Genomic DNA, 23,421 nt, shown 5'->3' with positions numbered 1-23,421 from the left:
TGTTCCTCAAAGATCTGTGCAACACTTAACCATGATAAACCCCAGATTTCTCCAATTGCTTTTTCAGGTACATGCTAATGGAATTTATAGCGCCCCCTACAGGTTGAGCTCAACATGCTTTGGTAGGGAGATTCCCAGTCCCGCTGTCAACCTACCCACCAAGTTTTGTGACGATAGGGCAAAGGATGTGGGAGTTATGGCCAATCATTTCTAAGCCCTGCCCATTGCAAAAATACATGGGTCCTTGGCGGCCATGTTTTTTTTTTACCAATCTGGCTCATCTATAGTCTTTTCATCCCCCGAAGCTGTACAGCATATTTGATGTTGATGGAGTCAATCTTTCAAAAGTTCTATTCATTTTACTGTTTTTAACGTTATGCAAATTAGCAAAAAATCTGTAATAGCGGCTTTCGTGGTGCAAGACGCTTTTTTTTAGAGGACTATCAGGAGGATGTGTATAAAAAAATTTCAAGTCAATAGCCCTTATGGCTTGGCAGGGAGAGCCTTTCAAATTTCACACCCCTTCGGGGTTAGAACCCTTATAATAATAACAATAAACCAACACAATTTCAGAAGGGTCATGACATTGTGATTAAAGAAGGTTAAAAGAACATATGTGAATTTCATTTAAAATCTTTTGAGTATAAAATAAGCCTAATGAATTTTATAAAAGCTAAAGTGGCTATTTTCTATACTGAATACTACTAATCTAGACAATTTCTGTGTCTAATATTTTGTTTTGAGGAGCATCTGATTTTGCCAAAGGTCATTATTTTTATTTTAGTTAATAAATTGATTTAATTTGAGAGAAGTTGTTTTGTGATAGTAATAAGTCATAAGTTACTTTACAGAGCCAAAAAGAGTTTGGGTTTTGAACACTGACCGTATAACACACTGAGAAAACTATTTAATTTAAAGTTACTGACTTTAAGAGGGCTTGATTAATCCACATAAGGGGAATAAAAGCTATGAACACAGGGCCCTGCCTATAGGAAAGGTATAGAAAGCATTACATATATACGTATTACACATCTAAACAAATATTTCAAGTGTTCCTTTTATTATGATACCTTGATTATCCAAATAGACCTTGTAGTTACAGACTGTTGTATAATAACAATTAATTCAATATTGACTTAGCAAGGGATATCTCAGTTACAAAATGCTGCAAATAAAGAGTGGTGTGAGATGAGGGCTATACTGAATAGTATTGCCCTGGTTCCCTCAACAAAAAGCCTATGAGCTTTATAATTAAACTGTGGGACATTTAATGATGGGTTTTATGTTTGAGAACAAAACATGTAAATATCTTTAGCCTTAGGCAACTGCACACCTTATTTCTCACATTTAACTGAAAACCAATTCAAAAGAGACTTTGAGATCCATTTTGTCAGGACTATAATCTGCACCACTCTATTGTGTCAGGAACCCTCCAACCTGGTTAACCCATATATAACCCATTATAAAACATATTTATGTTTATATTAAGAATTCAATCAAATGATTTGATTTGTGGTTAAAATCTGCCTATGGAAAAATGAATTGGATTTTATGATTTTTGCCTCAATAATAAAGATTGCATAGTTAAAGAACAATAAAATGATAAAGAATAAAAAAAATAGATTTAGGCCCATATATTTCAACTAAGAAATATAAGTAAAGACAGAAATTTTCTTTCACCATCCTCTGGGGCCATTCAATTATAGACCATGATGTTCCTGTTTCTGTGCTGTGTCTGTATGTGTGAAACTCTGACATAGACAGACAACAGAGGGCAGAGGAAGCTGTTTTGGTACACACATTTGCTGGGGGGGTCATTTCAAAGCCTCATATGCTTCCACGAGAAAAGGAATATTGTAAATGGAAAGATGGATCTTTAGACTTTATTATCCAATATTAGATAACTCAAATTCAGATCAATTTCATTGTGATGAGTGTAGATTCAATACCTACAGCAACCTCAAGACTTTGATTAACATGTTCATCTGTGGGTTTAGCTGGACATGGTGTGGACAGTTTCACAGGGAAGTTTATTCCACTGATGTAGACATACAGTATATCTACATTTACGGCATTTATCAGTCACTTTTATCCAAATCAACTTACAGTAATTCATACATACGTTCATACACCGATGGTGGTAGCTGCCATGCAAGGTGCTGACCAGCACATCAGGAGCAGTTTGGGGTTCAGTGTCAAGGACACTTTGACATGCAGACCAAGGGAATCAAACCAGCAACCTTCTGATAACAAGACACTAGATCTACCCCTGAGGAACAGCCAGTATGGTGGAGGATTTAATCTTGAGGACGTAATCGGCACATGTGATGAAACCAGAGCGGCTCAACACATCGAGTGAAGTGTTTGGGAGACTGAGAGATCCTGACCCACCATGCCTTGTGGAAAGTGTCAAATTAAGTTTTTTGCTTTAAATTACATGATGACATTATCGGCATCAGTAAACAGCAGATGCTGTCTCACTCTCTTACTCGCAGGGAGGGATGCTGTTTTCTGGGGAAGTTAGGGCATAAAGTCACTGTATTTTTTCAAGACAGTAACTACAACAACACTGTGGTAGAAGGACACAAACACATGTCAGAAATGTGACGAAGACTCAGTAGGGCAATCAGGATGACAGACAATTTTCCATGTATAGATGTTGTATTTTTTTTCCTCATATAAGTTGCCAAATACACTACCAGTTACCATATTACTGTTGTTTGGTCCTGTGGTGTTGCTTTGTGGGTTGAAGTGTGGGACATTCCTCTTTTATTTGATAAATGAAGGATCTTTTTAGTTATCAGACTGTGAACACCATCAGAACAACACACCCCTGATCTGCACATCCGGCTTTTCCATTCACACGGATGTTGCCTCGCCTCTGCTGTGGATCTGATGTTCTCTGGAGTCAAATCAGAGCCACAGCGGAACTGTCGCACCCTCCGCATCTGAAACTTTCATACAGGTGATGATGCGGAGAATCGCACGATTCCTGCACTGACAGGGCATAGTGAATGGGCTACTAAGGCGAGATCCTACAGCTAAATCATAACATATCCAAGTGTTTAGCCAGTATCCTAGCTCTTTTGTATGGTAACACTGAACACCACATCAAAAACTCACAGGATTACCCAGCAAGGAGAGAGAGACAACAGTGGACCCAGCTGAAACAAAGGTTTCGTACGATATCACATCACTTTACATACCTTCCCACTCAAGAGGCTGTTAGGATGGTGAAGAAGCACCTGCTACAGGACAGCACTTTGTCCAGCAGAACCAACCTCACCCCAGATAACAACAGGCATTGCTGGAACTCTGTCTGACGACCACCTGCTTCCAGTTCAGTGAAGGTTTCTACAGACAGAGGCATGGCTGTGCCATGGGCTCACCAGTGTCCCCAGTAGTTGACAACCTCTACATGGAAGAAGTTGAGAGCAGTGCCTTGATTACCTTCACAGGAACTACTGCTAGCCACTGGTTCAGGTATGTAGAGGACACCTGGGTCACAATCAGAACTGGGGAAGTGGAAGCCTTCACATAACATGTAGATGTGACAGTCTGCCCTTCTTGGACTGCGCAGTACACACTGAAGAAGAAGAAGGGTTATCAGAACCCCTAAACCATCGGCTGAGACCGTGCCCACTAATTCAGAGGGGAAAGAGAAGGAGCAAAAGCACATCAGGGGAGCACTTAAAACCTGTGGCTACCCACAATGACCAGTTCACTCTGTCGAAGGCTTTTTCTGCATCCAAGATGACAACAATGCTTCCTGCTTGTTGTAGTGATGAATAAACCATTGAATTAAAACATCCTTTTGTGTTAGTTAAAATTTCCTTTTGGGTCTGTGACAGCGGAGTTGTGCACAAACGAGGTTTTAATGTTTGTTAGAATAGATACCCCTTGTGTGTGTGTGTGTGTGTGTGTGTGTGTGTGTGTGTGTGTGTGTGTGTGTGTGTGTGTGAGACAGAGGGAGACAGAGAGAGTGCATTGAGAGAATGATGGTAGGGGATGGGGGGCAGGGGGTTAGAAGAGCCAGGGGGTTATGACCTTATTTCTGTGCAACTGTCTACCTATGAATAATTTGTCCACAGAGAATTGAACTTGAATTCAGGTACTTCACTGTCTAAAGTGTCAGGAGAACCTAGCTTGGCGTCATGTGGCATGTTTCTGAGATTTAGGAGATGGAGAAAAACATCAGTTCTATCTCAGTGAGATTTCCCCATGAGATGCTTGGGACTGCGCACAGTTCTCTCAGCTAACCCATTAGATTGGGGATACTCTGGGCCAGTGCCGTGCGCAGACTTTTTGAAGGGCAGGGGCGAAAAGAGGGGCACTTTAGCACGCGTTTTGGCTCCCAAGATGGCAGTTTATCATGTTTTAACCAGCCAAGGGGGCAGTTTAGTGTGTTTTGCCAACCAAGAGGGCACTTTGGCATGCTTTTTTGGCTCCCAAGAGGGAACTTTAGCGCACGTGTTGGCTCCCAGGAGGGCACTTTGGCGCATGTTTTGGCTCCCAGGAGGGCACTTTAGCGCACATTTTTCAACAATCGGGCCACAACGGGGGGGGGGGTGACTGCCCCCCCTACCCCGCCTTGTGCACATCACTGCTCTGGGCTGCTGGTAACATGAGTGAAGTCCCATTGTGTGGCACACAGTTGACCAAGGCATGTCTGGAACTGGATGTAGCTGGAGTGGTTCTTTCTGTTGGTATGATTTTGTACTGTTACACACCGAACATGACTCAGTCTCTTTGTTTATGTCATCTGTCTTAGTGAGCCAGAAAACTATGCCTCTCGTGCTCCATCTAGAAGCTTCAGCACCAGGATGCCCTCTGTGCAAGATGCTGATGTAGTCCTTTCTTAGTGACTCAGGAATGACTGTCTTGTGGCCTTTCGTGATGACTCCATCTTTGATTGTAAGCTCATCTCTGAAAGGGAAATAGGGACGAATGGCATGTGGATGATTGCATTGTTTCCTTGGCTAATCATGTCTGATGATCATGCTGAGTGTCTGCGTTGTGTCATCCTCTGTGTGTCTCTGTAACTCCTCAAGGTGAGAAGAGGATATGTAGTTGACTGTCATCACATCAAAGCTGTCCTCCTCATTGGGTTGTTGAACTGTGGAAGGGGCTCGAGACAGAGTGTCAGCCAGGTGCATTTCTTTACTGCACTTGTATACAAGAGTGATTCTGTACTTTTGAAGTCTTAGCATCATCCGTTGCAGTCTCGCTGGTGCTGCATGGATAGGCTTTTTCAGTGTGGTGACGAGAGGTTGGTGGTCTGTTTCAATGGTAACTTGCTTTCTGTAGATGCATCCATTGCATTTTGAACGTGAAAAAACTCTGCCAACAGTTCTTTTTCAATTTGGGCATATCTGGTTTCTGTGTCAGTTATTGTGCATGAAGCATAGGCTACAGGCTTTTTTCCCTGCAAACATGCTACACCAAGTCCATACTGAGAAGCATCACAGGTAAGTGTCACAGGCCTGCTGACATCATAGTAAGACAAGACTGGTGGGCAGGACATATGCTTCTTTAGTGCTTCAAAAGCATTTTGCTGCTGTTCGTGCCAAGTCCATTCAGTGTGTCTCTGTTGCTTTTTGTTGTGGCAAGAATCCTGCTTGTAACTTGATGTGATGATTTCAGTGCATTTATTTTTGTTGTTCTTACCTCTGAATTTTGAGGAAACGGCTCTTCAAAATTGGAATGGGATTTCAAATGGGAAATCTTCATCACAGCTATTGTCTCCTGGCATATTAAGCACATGGGTGGTGGTTGGAGGGAGAATGAATGCAAATGTTTCAGTACATTCTTCCTCAAATTGCAAAAAAAAAAAAAAAAATAGGTGGCCGACAGGCCGGATGCTGTACACCCATGACTGCACTCCCAGACATCAAGAGGACTCTCTTATGAAGTATGCAGACGATGCCTCATTCATTCATCACAGCTCATATCAGGAAGAAATCAACAGTCTTCCAGAGTGGTGCACACAGGATATCATACTGATCAACTGGAACTGACCGTTGATTTTAGAATAAAGAATCAAAGACACAGACTCCTGTCTACATTAGAGAAGCTGACATGGAGCATGTGAGGTAAAGTAATGTTCCTTGGAATTACCATCACTGATAACCTATCTGGGTCTTCACACATCACCACCCTGGTTTAAAAAGCACAGAAAAGGCTCTACCTTTACAGGGGAGAAATAGAAAGCATCCTGACTGGAAACATTACAAACTGGTATGAATAATCAGTCAAAGCCCAGGACAGTAGGGCTCTACAATGGTTGACTGAAACCACCCAAAACATCACTGGTACCATCTACAGAGCAGTGAAGTGAGATGTCTAAGAAGCTGCCAACAATGGCGACTATTGCCAGTGGTTTGGGACACACCACAGAAAGTACACCACCAATCCTACGAAGCAGCTCTTAAGGCAATCAAGAGTTAGGTACAGCAATCTGCTTAAAAGAGTAGAGATACTGCACTTGCAATAGCCAAAAAAAACCCAAAAAACACAGCTCACAGTCTCACATCTATCAATGCCAGTCAACCACTGAACATAAAGTTAGAATTAGCATGCTGGCTAGCTATTTCTTCTCTCTTTTGTGCGATTACATGGTAAATTCATCATGGCCCCTGACCTCCCTCTCTCTCTCTCTGGTTGTCCAGCAGAATACAACAATCAGTGGTGTAGTGGGGATTATTTAAGTTGGGGAATGCTATTCTTATGACAACATAAGAAAGACACATAAGGCTAAAAATTATCAATATTTTTAGATCATACTGGAAGACACGGCAGCATATCTCTCAATTCCAGGATAGGTGCTGAGGCATTGGCTATATTATTTTTTTACTCCACTGACATTTTTGTCAGAGCAATTTTGTCTTCAAATATTGCATTATTTTGCATAAATATACCAGGGGTTGGGAGAGCTTGAAAGACAAATCGTGTTCTGCGATGAACGTGCACGCGTGTATTTTCAAGTCTCATACACACGGTCAGTCATTGATGCCGGTACATCAGCGGTGGTTGTTGCTCCTGGTAATCGTGTTGTCTGTTGGAGAGCACGAACAACGAGTCTGATTTGTGACGCGGTAGCCCTTTTTTACCGCCAGTACTCCGAAACATGAAAACAACAAATAACGGAACAGAGTGCATAAAAAACCAATGCACACGCAGTATTCCGCCCCTCCCACACACCACGATGATTTGCTAGCACACCGCCAATCAGAGAATCCAATGGCTCAGACGCTCAAACACAGCTGAACACGCCGAACAGATTTGTTCCTGACCTTGTCCGAGTCTCTCTAAATGCTTCAGCAAACAACGGTTGGGCCGGTGTGTTCCTGCCTTTACTCTCCATCCTACTGTCCTTCGTGACGTCTCTGAACAGGTATCTATGCAGCATAAGAATTGGTTGATGTACATTTTTTCAACACCCGCCCCATTCTACTTCTAAAAATGTTAATTTGAGAGAGGGATATTTGTGTTCCTGTCATATCATTGGCAGACGAACTCATGAACTCCGAGGTGATATCAAGACGGCAAGACGTTTTTTTTAATATAGGACAATTCTTTTTTTTTAACGCCGCATGCTGGAAATCCGGCACAGTGCCTGAATACTTTAAGCCCTGCAGATAGCTGTGAAATTTTCATACCTGTGATGTGAACTGCAAAATCTTTGCATTTTTTTTTACACTTCTGCACATTTATATGTATTCATATAAATGTTTTTACTTATTCAGATATGTTGATAACAGTTACAATACAGCTGTCCCTATATTGATTCCATAATTATAACATGCAGTATGGTTGTTTTGTCATATGACTGCTGATGACCTCATACAGTTCCTGTGATAATGTTTTTTAAATGTGCATCTGGAAGACCAGCAGCAACAAAATGGCCTGTGAATTCCCTGGACAGACACTGTCATATCATCAGTAAGCTTGACATCTAGGAGTCTTGTTCATGTTTGAGTGACAAGAATCATTGCTGTAAACACACGCAACAGACGCATCCCCTCATCCTACTGGAGGTTTATGTCTTTTGGAACACAGTCCAACTGTTGAGTGGAAAAATTTAATCCAGGATATTATGATGAAACTAGGTCTTTGTTAAGCTGTGGGAACAGCAGCCTTGAATGAGCAAGTTGTGTTTGTATAGTAAAATCTCTGTGTTCTCAGGGATGGGAATGCTTGCTAGTGTGTACACAGATGATGAGGAGAGAGGTCAAGCCATTGGGATCGCCCTCGGAGGTTTGGCATTGGGAGTGTTGGGTATGTATACATTCACTGTCCTCGTTGTACAATAACATATGTATTAAGATAAATATATATATATTAAGCAAATCATACCACAGAAATCATGTGTTATCTAAATCTGTGTATTATTAGGTAAATTTAACCACATTTGCCTGAAGCTTGGAAACATACCTACGGTAATTAAAACTGGAAAGCTGCAACCAGAGACATACAAACACTCCATTCTAAAAGTGTAAGCTGGTGACACACGATTTAGGCTCAGTGGAGCCAATTCATGAAACTTCATGAGGACTTTTACACTCACATTTTCAGTGCACAAATTAATTAGAAAAAAACATTATCTACAAATCCTTCAAAACCATCTTACCTATCAAATAGATAAGATGCATGTAGGTGACAGCTTCAAGACAGCTGCAATCAATGTTGATTTTTACAGAACTGACCATCCAGTGTCCTCCACAGTTGGACCCCCATTTGGCAGTGTGATGTACGAGTTTGTTGGGAAGACGGCTCCTTTCCTTATTCTGGCTTTCCTGGCTTTGTTTGATGGAGGTACGGATACATTTTTTTCTTCTTTTTTAAACCCAATTTAACAATAGTCACTTTAAACAGAATTATGAATTAATATTGTTGAACATAGTTTCAAACAATTTTTAAATAAGATCTATTCTTTTAGAAAGACTTACATAAAGTTGATTGATTGTGTGTCCTCACAGCTCTGCAGCTCTTTGTTCTTCAACCTACCAAGGTGGAACCAGAGGTGAGATTGTTTATCTTGATCACTTATTTCCTTAAGGTTACCTTATTTCATTAAGATGACCTTTACAGCTACAGACTATGTTTATGCCTATGCCTGGACTACTTTAACTAGATAAATGATTCAGGGGATGTGGAAAACTATAACAAAACTTTTATTTTAAGGGATTTAATTTTATCTGAAAATCTTGATTGCATGTTTTTACTGATACCTGGTACAAATCAGATGAGCAGAGCTTGTTTTTAGAATCATCCCCCAGGGCCGATGATTCGGGGTGGCGGGCTTGTAGCAGGGTTAAGTTTTTAAGTCATTCAAATGTGGAATGTTAAGCTCTATGGGTCTCTTGTAGCTTTTAGGCCCTTATCTTGCCTAAAAATGTTATGCATAGACCCAGTCCTCCTTTTTGTTATCTATTGCCCTCCAAAATCCAGCAACACCTTTTTCCGTGTTAACAGTATGTCTTCTGTGGCTCTCCATCATGACAAAGTTATGATTGTAAATTTAACATTCACATAGATGATGGTTCTGATGTCTTTGCCACTTCATTTTTAAACATCCTAGAGTCTTGTAATGTCACTAAACAAGTTTCAATAAGATTGTTGACATTTGCATAAATGCCTGGCTGCATTTAAAGCTGTAGTCTGTAACTATTGTTTTGCCATATTTGCTAAAATTGTCATTATGATCTGACAGTAGAATAAGTTACAGGTCAGCTGTGTGAAAATCCACTATCCTGTCTGTGGGTCCTAATTTGATTTGCAAGAATCCACCGCTCCTGGCTCAGTGCAAGCAATCAGAGCAAAGGGGAGTGTCTGAAAAGTGTCAATCATTCTCTTGCATAGCTGATGGCAGCCCCCCTCCCTCACGCATTGGGCATTGCCCCGCCCCCACGCATGCGCAGTGCCTGCTCTTACCTGGTCAAGTACTTTCATGCCCAAACTGTAAACAGTGGCGGAGAACAGACAGCGACAACAGAGCCAAAAATTGCCCCACCATCGCCCTCGTCAAAGACAAGAAATAAGAAGACTGACAAAGAAAAGAAATGTAAAAACAAAGAATTGGACCAAGCCAGAGAGAAAAAACGGATAAATATCTGAGCGTCATTTCAGAGGTGGAGGAAGCTGCACGATTTGTAAGAACTCAGGAGTGTTGCAGAGTGTGCTGCTTTTCTGCTGGACAAGTAAGGACCCTTGCTTGATATATGTTTCATTCTATGTTTTAATCACAAAGCTATGGTGGCAATGATTACAGTAATACTCGGAATAGCACATGTCGCCATTCGATGTTGCATTCGAGCTTATGGCTACTAGTTAGCAAAAGTGTCTTTCATGTGACCGGGCAGTTATAATGTTAGTTTGAGTTCAGAACGCTCTGAAGTGGTTGAATTGGTTTAGAGAAATAACATTACCCATGCTTCAGTAAAAAAATGTTGTGCCAGGTAATGATGAACTTCTAACTTTGTCTCTCGCAATGTGATAAATATAGTTTGTTACTCAAGAGGCTTGTACCTGCTCACGCTGCCCATGAAATGTGGGCTTTTCATCCCCATAAACGCCCGTAAACCCCCCTAATTTTCAGCAGTTATCGAGAATTTACAGCCTGTGAATGTCGCGTTCATCCGTGACACGTTGATGGAAATGAACCATGACGTATGTGGAGCTTGCAGAAGTGCTAATTGCTCCAATTAGCATATGAATAGAAGCAAAACCACGCCTCGCCAGGTAGTGTCTTTCCTGGCTTGAATGTCCTCACTCAGTATTGAGTGAGATGAAACCACTACTTTTAAACAAGCAAAATCACTCATGATTGGTTGGTAGATCCGTCACTATTGGGCACCCAGGGTCATTATAAATTTACACCTCAATAATAAAATCATAAAATCATAGCGTGGCACAGAGCTCAGTGAGCTCCTGCCTGCAAAAGGATGGAGGTCGCACAATCCAGACAGACATCCTGCACTTCCAAAGGTCCACCTCATCCTTTGCTAGCATACTCTGTCTACCTTCCAGCAGCTGTAAAAACAATCACTAAAGACAATCAGTACTGCGCAATGCACTGTGTATGGACACAACACATCTATTAATGCACATGAAACATAGTCACATTGACCTTAAACAGATCTAATCTAATAAGTCTTACCCTATTTCTTCTCGATCGACTCTGAGCTGAACTATTCACAGCTTCCACCTGCGATGCAAGATCTGGTTGTTCATGCCTGAAGCTCGTACTGCGTACTGTCTCCTAATATGTCTTACAGGTAGCTGGTAGACAATTAAATGAGAGTAGTATGAATAAAAAAACATAAGTCACAGTAAAATTAAACAAGGAAGGAAAAAACAGTAAAAGTTATTTATACACAATGGTGGCATTATCAGCATCATGTAAATCTGGACTTGCAGACATAGCTCTGAGCAACTAGAGATCACGGCCTCATTTATGAGGGGAAGTTAGTCTGTGAAAACAAAATGCTTGCAGCGATAAACCTCTGTGTCCCTCTGCAGCAGCGAAGTGCCCTCTGTCGGCGACACTCCGTGGCAACTCGGCAAAGCTCCTCCCGTCAGCACAGGCCTCCTCTCAGCAATGACCGTGCGCTAGCCTAGCTCCTGCTAGTTAGCTTTGCTGAACTTGCTTTGTGTCAAATAAAACACAAACACCTAGATGTAACTGAGAGTCTAACTCACACACTCACAGCACGTCGTCTGACAACAGTTCACAGTCCGTTAGCAATAAAACACAACACAGACAACTTCTTCCTCACGTCCTGGTCTACCTGGAAGTGTAAAAACTCTTAAAGGTCATGAACTCTCACACGTAGTAAGAATTACTTTGCAACTTCTTTGAAAACATTCAGCACCCATGAAATTATATTTTAAAGTCACATTTAACATTTTAAACATAAATTATTAATACATTTTAATATCTTATTTATCTCAAAATATTTCATGCAAATTTTAACATCTTAACAACTGGCATTTTATCTTTAACTTGTTCCCAGGAGAGAAAAAACAAATAAATAAATACATAAATAATCTTTTTCACGTAATATTGGCCATTGCTAATGACATATACAGTAATTAATCTAGCATAGTTTCATTAGATAAATCAATTCAAGCAAAAATGTAAGAGTCTATAATTAGGATATACTGAGCCTGATCTATTTATACCAAAGATTTTCTTAAAATTCAGTTAATACCTTTTAGAAAAATGTCACCTGGGCTAAAACTCCCCCTGCTACCCTGATTTGCATTTGTATAGCTCACAGCATTTTCATTTACATGTTAGACCTTGTCCACACGTACCAAAACTATCTTTCTTTTCTCTGTCTTCCTCGGCATCGTTTCAAGAATATTTGTGTCCACATAGATCCACTAAAAACGACTCAAAACGCTGTAGTTCACTTTCTAGGCCTCTAGGTGGCACTTGAAATTCACCAAAGGCGGAGAAAAAGAGAGGGAGCATGCGCATTAAGCTTGCATGGTGTTTACAAACAGACAGTAGAAGGAGAATCCGAAAATAAGAAGACAAAAGTGGCTAGTGCAAGGAAAGCAGAAGCGTTTGTGTGGACCGTTAATGAGGTCGAACTGCTGCTGTGACTCACACTTGACTACAAAGCAAGTAAGTTGCAAGAAACACAAACACAAGCAGTAGTCTGCCATTGTTGTTGTTGTTATGAGACGTTGCAGGGTTCAAAGGTCAGAGGATCGAGGTTGAGGGGTGGGACAATGGCGTCATTGTTTCGGAAAGAAACAAGAACGGGAGGGCTACATTCTCGGATTTTTCCACCCTGAGACCCGTTTTCAAAAAAGTGCGTTTTCAGGCGCTGCGTTTTCAGGATCCGTGTGGACGGTCGGCCAAAATGATGCAATACAAGAGCGTTTTCATGTGGACGGCCTCTTAAAGCCTCCCCTAGAATGCGGGGAAGGGGGGTCATGGGGGGACAACTGCCAAGCAGTGTCACCTGAAACCTGAAATTCCACAACAATCTACAGTGCCGCTTACTGACGAAAATCCCACTTTTCATGCAGTGTCATGCATGGCAGGCTCCTCTGTGGGGAGGGGCTTTGAAGGCAGGGCTGCAGAGAAGAAGAAGGAGGGACCTGGCAGTCCACTTTATCTCAAAATTCCAGACGGCAGCTTTAAGGATTGCAGTGAATTTTCTTCACCATAACTCATCTGAAACTGCGATTCTTCTTGTAGGCCCTGAGCACTCTCACCATTTTTTTTGCCTGCCCTTGGCTCTCTATCTCATCATGTGTTACCAACCTTAGACTTACGGTTATGCTTATAAATTTACATACCCTGGCAGAATTTGTGATTTTTGGGGCATTTTTCAGAGAATATGAATGATAATACAAAAACTTTTCTTTCACTCATGGCTAGTGGTTTGGTGAAGCCATTTATTATCACACAATTGTGTTTGCTCTTTTAAAATCATAATGACAACAGAGACTACCCAAATGACCCTGATCAAAAGTTTAAATGTATTTTCTGGTAGTTGTGGATGAGGCACTTTATTTTTTCAGATGGTTAAGCTTCTTGGCAAAAAGCTTCCAGTTCCCTGTACATTCTTGGGTTGTCTTGCATGAACTGCATGTTTGAGATCTCCCCAAAGTGTCTCAAAGTTATTGAGGCCAGGAGACTGAGAAGGCCACTCCAGAAGCTTCATTTTTTCTGCTGTAGCCAATGACAGGTCGACTTGGCCTTGCGTTTTGGATTGTCATGTTGGAACGTCCAGGTATGTCCCATGCGCAGCTTCCGGGCTGATGAGGGCAAATTTTTCCTCCAGTATTTTCTGATAACATGCTGCATTAATCTTGCTGTCAATTTTGACCCTGTGTCTTTGTAGCTCACACGTCCCTAAAACTTCGGCAATCCACCTCCATGTTTCACAGTAGGAATGGTGTGCTTTTCATCATAGGCCTTGTTGACTCATCTCCAAATGTAATGTTCATGGTTGTGGCCAAAAAAGTCCAATTTTGGTCTCATCACTCCAAATAACTTTGTTCCAGAAGTTCTGAGGTATGTCTCTGTGCAGGTTAGTGTATTGTAAGCAGGCAGCTTTGCAGCAATGGCTTTCTTCTGGCAATTCAACCAAACAGCCCATTTTTCTTTCAGTGCCTCCTTATTGTGCATCTTGAAACAGCCACACCACTGTTTTTCAGAGAGTCCTGTCAGATGAAGTTATTTATGGGTGTTTCTTTGCATCCTAAACAATTTTCATGGCAGTTGTGGCTGAAATTTATGTTGGCCTGCCTGACCGTGGCTTGGTTTCAATAGAATCCCTAATTTTCCACTTCTTAATTAGAGTTTGAACACTACTGATTGGCATTCTCAATTCCTTGGATATCTTTCTATGTCCTTGTCCTGTTCTATAAAGTTCAGCTACCTTCTCTTGCATATTCTTTGATAATTCTTTTGCCATCCCCCTGGCTCGGAATCTAGCAACGTACACACACACACACCAATTACAACCAAACAGAGCACAGGTGATGATGGTTACCTTTTGTAGTCAGTTAAACCCATGTGTGTCACCTTGTGTGTAGGTTGTCAGGCCAAAACCTCCAGGGTATGTATCCTTTTGATCTGGGTCATTTGGTTAGTTTCTGTTGTCATTATAATTTAAAAAGAGCTAATACAATTGTTAATAAATGGCTTCACCCAGTCACCATGAGTGAAAGGAAAGTTTTTGTATTGTCATTGATATTCTCTGAAAAATGCCCAAAGCCCAAAGCACTTATGTGCTCTTATGTACACAACTGTATGTTAGCCCATAATGTCACACTTGAGTCACCTGCACTCAGATCTCTCTCCAAAGCCACTGCCCCCAAATAAACATGCACTCTCAGACAACTGCCAAATACCTCTGATGGAGTCCTCACGAGCGGTGCATCATTTTCATCACATCTCACTACAAGTAGCTACCTCATGACTCGTTCACATGTAAGTAAACACCTAATATTATCATATAGAACATAAACAACCAACATAGCCTAAAACATCAAGATTAGTGGTGGGCCTGCCACACGTTTTCTTTTGTTACCTTCAGTGATTCACATACGAATGTGATTATTGTATTGGACTCATGATGATACGATGGTTTTACGGGTTAGAGCTTCCACAATGAGAGCATCATTGACTCTGATGATGAGTGCACACCAAGGAATTGGAGGCAGATCAAGTGCTGTTTTCATTCTTTATTTACTCCTGGTTTAGCATTATCTCTAACTTGTTAGAAGTCTTGAAAATGATAAATGCCCTTTCTTTACTCTTCCAGAATAACAACCGACCCATTACACTTCTTATACTTTATGAGATGCATTAATAATAATGACTGAATTAGGTAAAACTCTTCTTTATTGAATCTTTTGGAACACATGTAAATGAATAACACTACAAAAATAGTATACCCCCTATCATTTAGACTATATGCAGTACAATAAGCATAAATAATTATGTACAGGAAGGACTTCCACAGGTTTCTTGACTGATTATAAACACAGATGTTGGCCAGCAGCTGTTGATGTCGGTGCTGTCACAGTCCTCTTCTGTTTTGACAGTGACTGTCCTGTAGAAATAATAGCACAACTACATATCTCAGCTTTTCAGGGACCTTGAAATATCGTGTTACTTTACAACTTTAATTGTTCAACTACTGTGACTGAACTCTGAACTCCTGTTACTTACAGAAAACTGGGTAAGGATGGAGAGCTAAATGTATTTACAGGACATAACGATACATTTCAAAGTATTTACAGGGCATAAAATGTTATTGATTCTCTCAAAGACCACACAGGACTGATGCTATGTAAAAGAGTAAAAGTAAAAAGTCCGTGGTTAGGTGGAAGATGTCAAGCTTATGTGATAGGTAGCAAGTGATTCTTTGAAGGGGTTGGTAGCTGCATTGTGTTCAGCCATTATTGTCAGTGTTTCCCACATTCTAATATGGTCAGCTCATGTCAGATCATGAATTGAAATGCAAAAAATTTTGTTCAAAAAATGTCTCCATAATATTTGATAGCCTCAAGCGGTAGGCTAACATGAAGCATTTTCCTGATGCAGCTGATTAGAAATTAAACCAAATTAACCTTTGCAAACAATGTATTCAGGCTTGAACAAAATTGGGGGTACTGCACATATTTTAGGGGATTGCATGCATAAGAATGTCCAATATTACCCTTACAAATGTCATTCTGTCCACAAGCTTGTTGATGTTGTAGATGGGCAGGGCATCCCACTCTTCAGTCAGATCCCGGTCTAATTCCTGTACACTCTGAGAAGTACTGTCACTCTCATTAAGGGCTCGGCCTAAGGCAACCCGGGCATGCCTGATAAGGTTCATATTAGGGGAGCAAGCAGGCCATGGCATCTGCTGCACCCTCTCTGCATCAATGAATTCTCTCACTGCAGCTGCCCTATGTGCTTTTGCGTTGTCGTCTTTCAGCCCAAAGTTGTTCCCATGGACCCTTCTTGCATGTGGGAAGCAATGGTTCTTTAGGATGTCCTGGTGCACGACAGCATTGTTGTTTCCTTCCAGCACCACCAATGGCGTTTTGCATCCATAATGAATTTCAGCCCATACCATCACTGAGCTGCCACCTCCTTGAGTGGTTTCCTGGATGCAGTCATCGTGGATGTTCTCACTACGTAATTGCTGCACCCTTTGTCTTCCATCTATACAGTCAAGGATATAGCGGCTTTCATCCATAAAGACAACATGTCACTAGTGCCCAAGCTTAATCTTCTATGCTCCCTAGCCCAGTAAAGCAAAGTCATACAACTCTGTGGTGAACAGTTAGACCCAGACACTAGGTTATTCGTCGTGCTTGGTAACCATGCTGAAGCAAACTTCGATTTACAGTTTGGCAGGAAATGTTAATTCCGTGGTGTCTTCTCCACAAAAGATGAGGACGGCTCAAAGGCATTCTCTTATTTCTATGGCACAGATTAAGCAGTTGCCAATCATCTAGATCATCTAACTATTTATAACTAATTGTGGTTGTCATGGAGATTTTCGTGGCCTCAAATGACCCTCCTCTCAGTGATGTTTTAGAATTTTACAATATGCAATATTCCAAGGAAATCAAAAAATGTTGATGTCCTGTCGGAGTGCAAGAACTCGTTGGCGTATTGCCAGTTGTGTCGGACTTTAAGCAGGAAAAGGACAACATAGCGAATGTTTTGCATTTTATAGCACCACACAATTGATAAGCATGAAATTGGTCAACCTGTGTTACTGGGACTCAGTGGTGATTACTGATGTCTACAGGAATAAAAAGAGGAATGTGTCTGAAAACAAAATTATTCCAACTTTATGGGCAGTGAGTGTATTTGCTTCTTGACTGTGATCACTGAACTGATAGAAGGAGGAAAGCGTGTAGATTAGTGGTAAAGACAGTGATATAGGTAGCAATTATAGTCAACACCATTTCAGTCAGCCTACCGACCAACTAAATCATCTTGCAGCCTCCATTACATTTGTTGTTTGTTTGTTCGTTCAGTTCAGTTCAGGTCTTTATTGTCCCTCGAGGAGAAATTTGATTTACAGTAGAGGGCAACAAAAAAAACAGGAAGACAACATAAAGTGGACATGGAACATTAATCAGAGTTACAGCAAACAACCAACCAAAAAATTAAAAGATTAAAAGTAAAAGTATCAAACCATGGAAATAGAAGCCATAGTAAAGTGCTGCTTTTAAATCAACCACAAATTTTAGGATCAGGTGGAGGGTAAAGAGTCTGCAAAACGCTCAACGTCCTCTGGTGAGTTAAATGTGGTAGGCTTTCTATCATGCTCCCAGGGCAACTTGGCAGGGAAGTAGAGACATTTGCATCACAGAGTGTCTTGATAACACTGTTGAAGGAGCAGTCCTCTAGGTCATTCACCCTCCAATGGACAGATTTGTTCATTCCCCACAGTTTATGGCAGGCCTTTTGTAGTGCATCCAGGTCGGTATTTTGGTTTGCTGCCATTATGGGCTACCCCTCCAGTTTCTAAGCAACAGCTGATTGATCCTTTTGCACAAGAGTAAAAGAGTTCTCCAAAGAGTGGGTCGTTATTGAGTCTTGAATGAATTTCCTCATCTCCATACCCTGTTTTTCTATAGCTGCTGATATCGCAGTTGGTGACGTTTGGGATATCATTGTGATGGAAATTACTACTGCACAATCTTTAGTCTGTTTTGCAGCCATGTGCTTCTCATCAGGTGCAGCTGCATTGAAAGCTTTACTCAGTTCCTTCTCAGTCTGATTGCTTTTGATAGACCTTGTTTTTGGCCCCATCAATACCCAGACGGGCATCCCAAAACTTGGCTTTATGAATATTGGTAATCCCCATCCTTAGGGAAAATAAATATATTAACTGAGATTATTGTGAGCAGAGGCCACCACAGACAAGCCACTCCACCCATCGCCGGTAGTGTTTCCTCTCAACGTTTTTGAAACGGTAACGTACTCCTCCTAGCTGGATTATCTGATCTGCCCCAAACATGGTGAGAAAACACTCACATTGATAAGGCTGTATAGAAAAGATTGTGAGTTTTGTTACAATCTATGTTCGTCATAGACGTCCACCACTAGGTGGCGCTATAATCATGGAAAGTGCGTCTGGCTTATAACCCCCATGTACCCCCATATTTACATGTAAATGATATTCATATGGGTGGTATAGACAAGTGCCAGTAGCTCACACACCAAAAACAAAATTTGTCCACCAGCAGGTGGCGCTATACTGGGGGCAAACATGTTTTTGGCCAATATCTCATAATTTCTCAATAATATCTCACTTATTCAAAAACTTCATAGTAGTCTATTTTGTATTTATGTAGATTGTAGGGAGTTCTTCCAACTTCAGTGTACATTATTTAATACTGGTGTTGGGCCTTGCATTACACGAGGCCCAGTTAAATAATATTAATGCAACAATAAAAGGGGGGCTTAGGTTAAATTTGACTATCAATGATAATAATGATTATTTGGGATAATTATTAATTATGATAAATAATATGACCAAATTTGCATTAGATCACCTCGGGGCACCACCCTTTGAGAAGGGAAAAGATAGCAATTTTACTAAATAAGTCTCACAAAAATGTACAGCTAGTAATGGTTGAACATTCATTCCTGTACAATATTAAATACATAACAAGAAGGTTCAAAATCTTTTATTTAACACAATGATGGAAACACACAATCTAACTAACATGCACAATATACAAGTGTGTGTGTGTGTGTGTGTGTGTGTGTGTGTGTGTGTGTGTGTGTGTGTGAAAGCAAACTACCAATAAGTTGACTTAAGGTCACAATAACACCAACAGTGAATGAACACGTTGAACACAAGTGCATTACATCATCCGGAGCCTTGCTATGCTATCTAAGCCCAGTTGAACGTTACCAGTCTTTGAAGAGAAGGTGCTGGTGGTTGCAGGAGAAGGTTGGGGTTCCAGTGTTGAATGCTGTTCTTGCTGTGCAAGGTTTGATGAAAGTTGGCAGATGAGAAAACTTGTCACTCATTTCCTTAGCAAGGATAGCAGCTCTGTGCTAACCTGCTTGGTGTTCCTCAGATCCTTGGATTGGCGGGACCTGCTGTCGCTGCAGTTAGGAGAAGTTCTTTGGGCCTGCTGCCAATGCAGCTTGCAGCTCTCCACAGCTTGTTGGGCCCAGAAAAGGAGATCTTGAGGGCAGGCAGCCCTGAGGGGGGAGGTGGAGAGGAGCCCTCGAAGATCCAAAGTTGAAGAAGTAGAGGGCGTTGAGTGAGAGAGGGCGAACAATGAATGCTCTGGCGTTTTGACTACCTGATCAGCGGGGGGTCTGTCACTCTGACCAATAGTAGCTCAAACCTGAATTTTGCACCTAGGTGTGAGGAATGGGGAATTCTGGGACACTGAGCTCAGTGCAGAGTTCATTTTGAAATCCACAATGATTGACTTCATCTGTGGGTCCCAACACTGGCAGGAGCAGGCTACCAAATTATAAAGGAACAACTTCCTCATTCCTATCTGGACCAAACTTCACATGTTTGATAAGAGTCCAGTACTGAACACATACGCCAATATACAGTCATAACCACAGCACCACATGTTGAACACAGGAAGTGACATTTAACCCCTTCTTGCACCATCCAAAATACAGACAGTTAAGAGATGCATGCACAATAATAGGGCGATGGAGCTGAGTAAACGGCACCCCCGGACAGCTGTATGCTCCAATGCGCATGGACTGCGAGGGCCCGCTTAATCGCTGCTTGCAGCTTTGACTTTATTGGTATTTTTGTATCCAGCGGTATTACTACATTAAATATTGTTACAAAAACTGAGTATTAAATGCAGTTAGTGCTGTGACAACCTTTAGAGGCAAATTGTTGCCTTTATTGATAATGTTTGCAGTGTGTGCTTAAAAGAAGTATAAACATGCTTTATCCAAAAGCAGATTCCGCTGTCTTTTACGAATAGAGGTTTTGGTTGAGAGCAGCAGTATATGCCCATTTGCATTTGATGTAGCATTTTGTTTTTGTGCCTTTTTCCTTCACAGAGTCAGAAGGGGACCCCACTGTTGACACTGATGAAGGATCCATACATATTAATCGCAGCTGGTAAGAATATAATGTCAGCTATATGAACAAACCTGCCACCTGGAGAAACAACTGAGGAATACTGCCTTTTTATGATGGTGCTGTGAAAAGAACAGGAGGAGAAACTGACTCAGATCTTGTATGTTGTCTATTGGACAAAATTCACCCAAATTGATGAAATAAATGCTAAAATATTATCAATAATAAACAATAGGCTACCAAACCATTCATAAACAATAGCAACAGTATTGTGGTTCATCATAATGTCCCAAAATTGTAAAACAAAAAAGTGTTTCATTGTGCAACATTGTACAACATTTTTTGCCCATTACCATAATAATAAATTAAAAATAAAGGGACAGATAAAATAACAAGAATAATAGGTTTTATCTAATTGAATTAACTGAACAAGCCGTGTAACACCTTATAATGTAATAATTTACTGAAAATGTAATAACGCCTGAAAATGTAATAAAATTTGTAAGTAACTCAATCGAAAATGTAATAAAACCCAATAATGTAATATCTTCACCAATAATATAATAAAATATCCAGACTGTAGTAATACCTTATTACATTATTGGGAATTTATTCCATTTTCAGGTGGGTCTTTTTTTCCCCCAAACTGATAATGTAATGCTTGACAGATATTGTAATTAATTTGTTCATTTTCAGTCCAGACTTATACATTTTGTGTTTTAAGAATCTAAGAATGTTATATACACTGGATTTGAAACAACAGAATGACTGTTGGGTTAAATACTCAGGGACATGCAACTACATCCTGGTCCTACTGAGTGGAAGATGGACTTACCTCTTCAGGTGACCAGAATTCCAGCTCAGATAAGCTTCTGAGCAGCACTGGAGACCCCAGGTAACTCTTCCATAAACATACCTCTTCACTCCACAGATTTCCAACAAATCACTACCTCGTGAAAACAACCACAAACCAACAAAACAACTTTCAGGAGCACTTTATTTGAAGAGGGTATGCATAAGCATAACACCTGCATACACATTACATGACACCTGACATAAACATAGACCTAAATATCCACTCATAAATGGTTTTTATATAATTTTCAATATCAAATTAACGCCTTACTCAATATCAAGTGACATAGTGGTCAGCTGAAATACTGTCATACTTATAGTATGTTATGAGATTTACCTGTATAAATAAACATTGAATAAAAATATCAGCATCAAAATGATAAAACTTGATGACATCTGAAATGGTTATTTTTCAAACTACTTTTTGGGGTTTATACAGGGTTTCTGAAGTTGTATGTTGTTTCTATGATAGTACAATTTTTTGTTGTGAAGTAATTGTTCAAAGGTCTTATGTCCATTTGAATCCTGTTTTATTGACGTGACATCATTTCTGCAATGCTATTTGCTAGCAATGTCAGTAACATGTTTATATTGGATTTTCTATCATACAGTCACTAGTTTTGTTATAAAAATGATGCTTTTGATATGTTAATTAATCTCAGACACCAGCATCCTGGCCACTAGAGGGCCTGCAAGGGAGAACAAGATCAGCGACACTTTCAGTGGTGGCTAGCTGAAAATATATCCAGCTGCATTGAAGCTTTCTCCCTTTATACACTGAACAAAAATATAAATGGAGCACTTTTGTTTTTGCACCCATTTTTCATGAGCTCAACTCAAAGTTCTAAAACGTTTTCTATATACACAAAAGAACCATTTCTCTCAATTATTGTTCACAAATCTGTCTAAGTCTGTGTTAGTGAGCACTTCTCTCTTGCCGAGATAATCCATCCCACCTCACAAGTGTGGCATATCAAGATGCTGATTAGACAGCATGATTCTTGCACAGGTGTGCTTTAGGCTGGCCACAATAAAAGGCCATTCTGAAATGTGCAGTTTTGCTTCATTGGGGGGGTCTGGGGGGTCAGAAAACCACTCAAGGATCTGGTGTGACCACCATTTGCCTCACGCAGTGCAACACATCTCCTTCGCATAGAGCTGATTAGGTTGTGTACAGATCCTTGCAACATGGTGCCAATCCACAACGTTGACATCAGCATACCGCTCACCCACAGTGAAAACCGGGATTCATCTGTGAAGAGAACACCTCTCCAATGTGCCAGACGCATTCGAATATGAGCATTTGCCCACTCAAGTCAGTTACGACGACGAACTGCAGTCAGGTCGAGACCTCGATGAGGACAATGAGCATGCAGATGAGCATCCCTGAGACGGTCTCTGACAGTTTGTGCAGAAATTCTTTAGTTATGCAAACTGATTGTTGCAGCAACTGGAGTTGAACATGCTGGATGTGGAGGTCCTGGACTGGCCTGGTTACATGTGGTCTGCAGTTGTGAGGCCAGTTGGATGCACTGTCAAATTGTCTGAAATGCCTTGGAGACGGCTTATGGTAGAGAAATGAACATTCAACTCACGGGCAACTCTGGTGGACATTGCTGCAGTCAGCATGCCAATTGCACCCTCCCTCAAAACTTGCGACAATTAAAGCTGCAACAGTATTTACATACATGAATGGTTCTTTTGTGTATATAGAAAACATTTTATCTTTGAGTTCAGCTCATGAAAAATGGGAGCAAAAACAAAAGTGTTGTGTTTATATTTTTGTTCAGTGTAATGACCATTTATGAGTGGATATGTAGGCCTATATTTATGTCATGTAATATGTATGTAGGTGTTATGAATGCTTATGTATACTCTCTTCAAATGAAAGTTGTTTTGTGGTTGTTTTCATGAGTTAGTAATTTGTTGGAAATCTGTGGAGTGAAGTTTATTGAAGAGTGACCTGGGGTCTCCAGTGCTGCCCAGAAGCTTATATCTGAGC

At 40.8% G+C, this 23,421-nt stretch overlaps 1 protein-coding gene across 1 annotated transcript in view; it reads left to right on the top strand.

Moving 5' to 3' along the window:
- slc18a2 (solute carrier family 18 member 2) overlaps positions 1-23,421 on the top strand; it is a 105,746-nt gene that overhangs the window by 59,948 nt on the left and 22,377 nt on the right. The window contains exons 6-9 of the mRNA XM_037124811.1: positions 8,185-8,277; positions 8,725-8,814; positions 8,979-9,022; positions 20,546-20,606. Of these exons, the coding sequence (XP_036980706.1) occupies positions 8,185-8,277; positions 8,725-8,814; positions 8,979-9,022; positions 20,546-20,606 (288 nt within the window). The remainder of the gene's footprint in view (positions 1-8,184; positions 8,278-8,724; positions 8,815-8,978; positions 9,023-20,545; positions 20,607-23,421) is intronic.

Source organism: Acanthopagrus latus, chromosome 15 (genome assembly GCF_904848185.1).
Source record: "Acanthopagrus latus isolate v.2019 chromosome 15, fAcaLat1.1, whole genome shotgun sequence".
NCBI lineage: Eukaryota > Metazoa > Chordata > Actinopteri > Spariformes > Sparidae > Acanthopagrus > Acanthopagrus latus.
The sequence above is the reverse complement of the archived record's forward strand: the minus strand, read 5'-3'. Positions and strand labels throughout refer to the sequence as shown.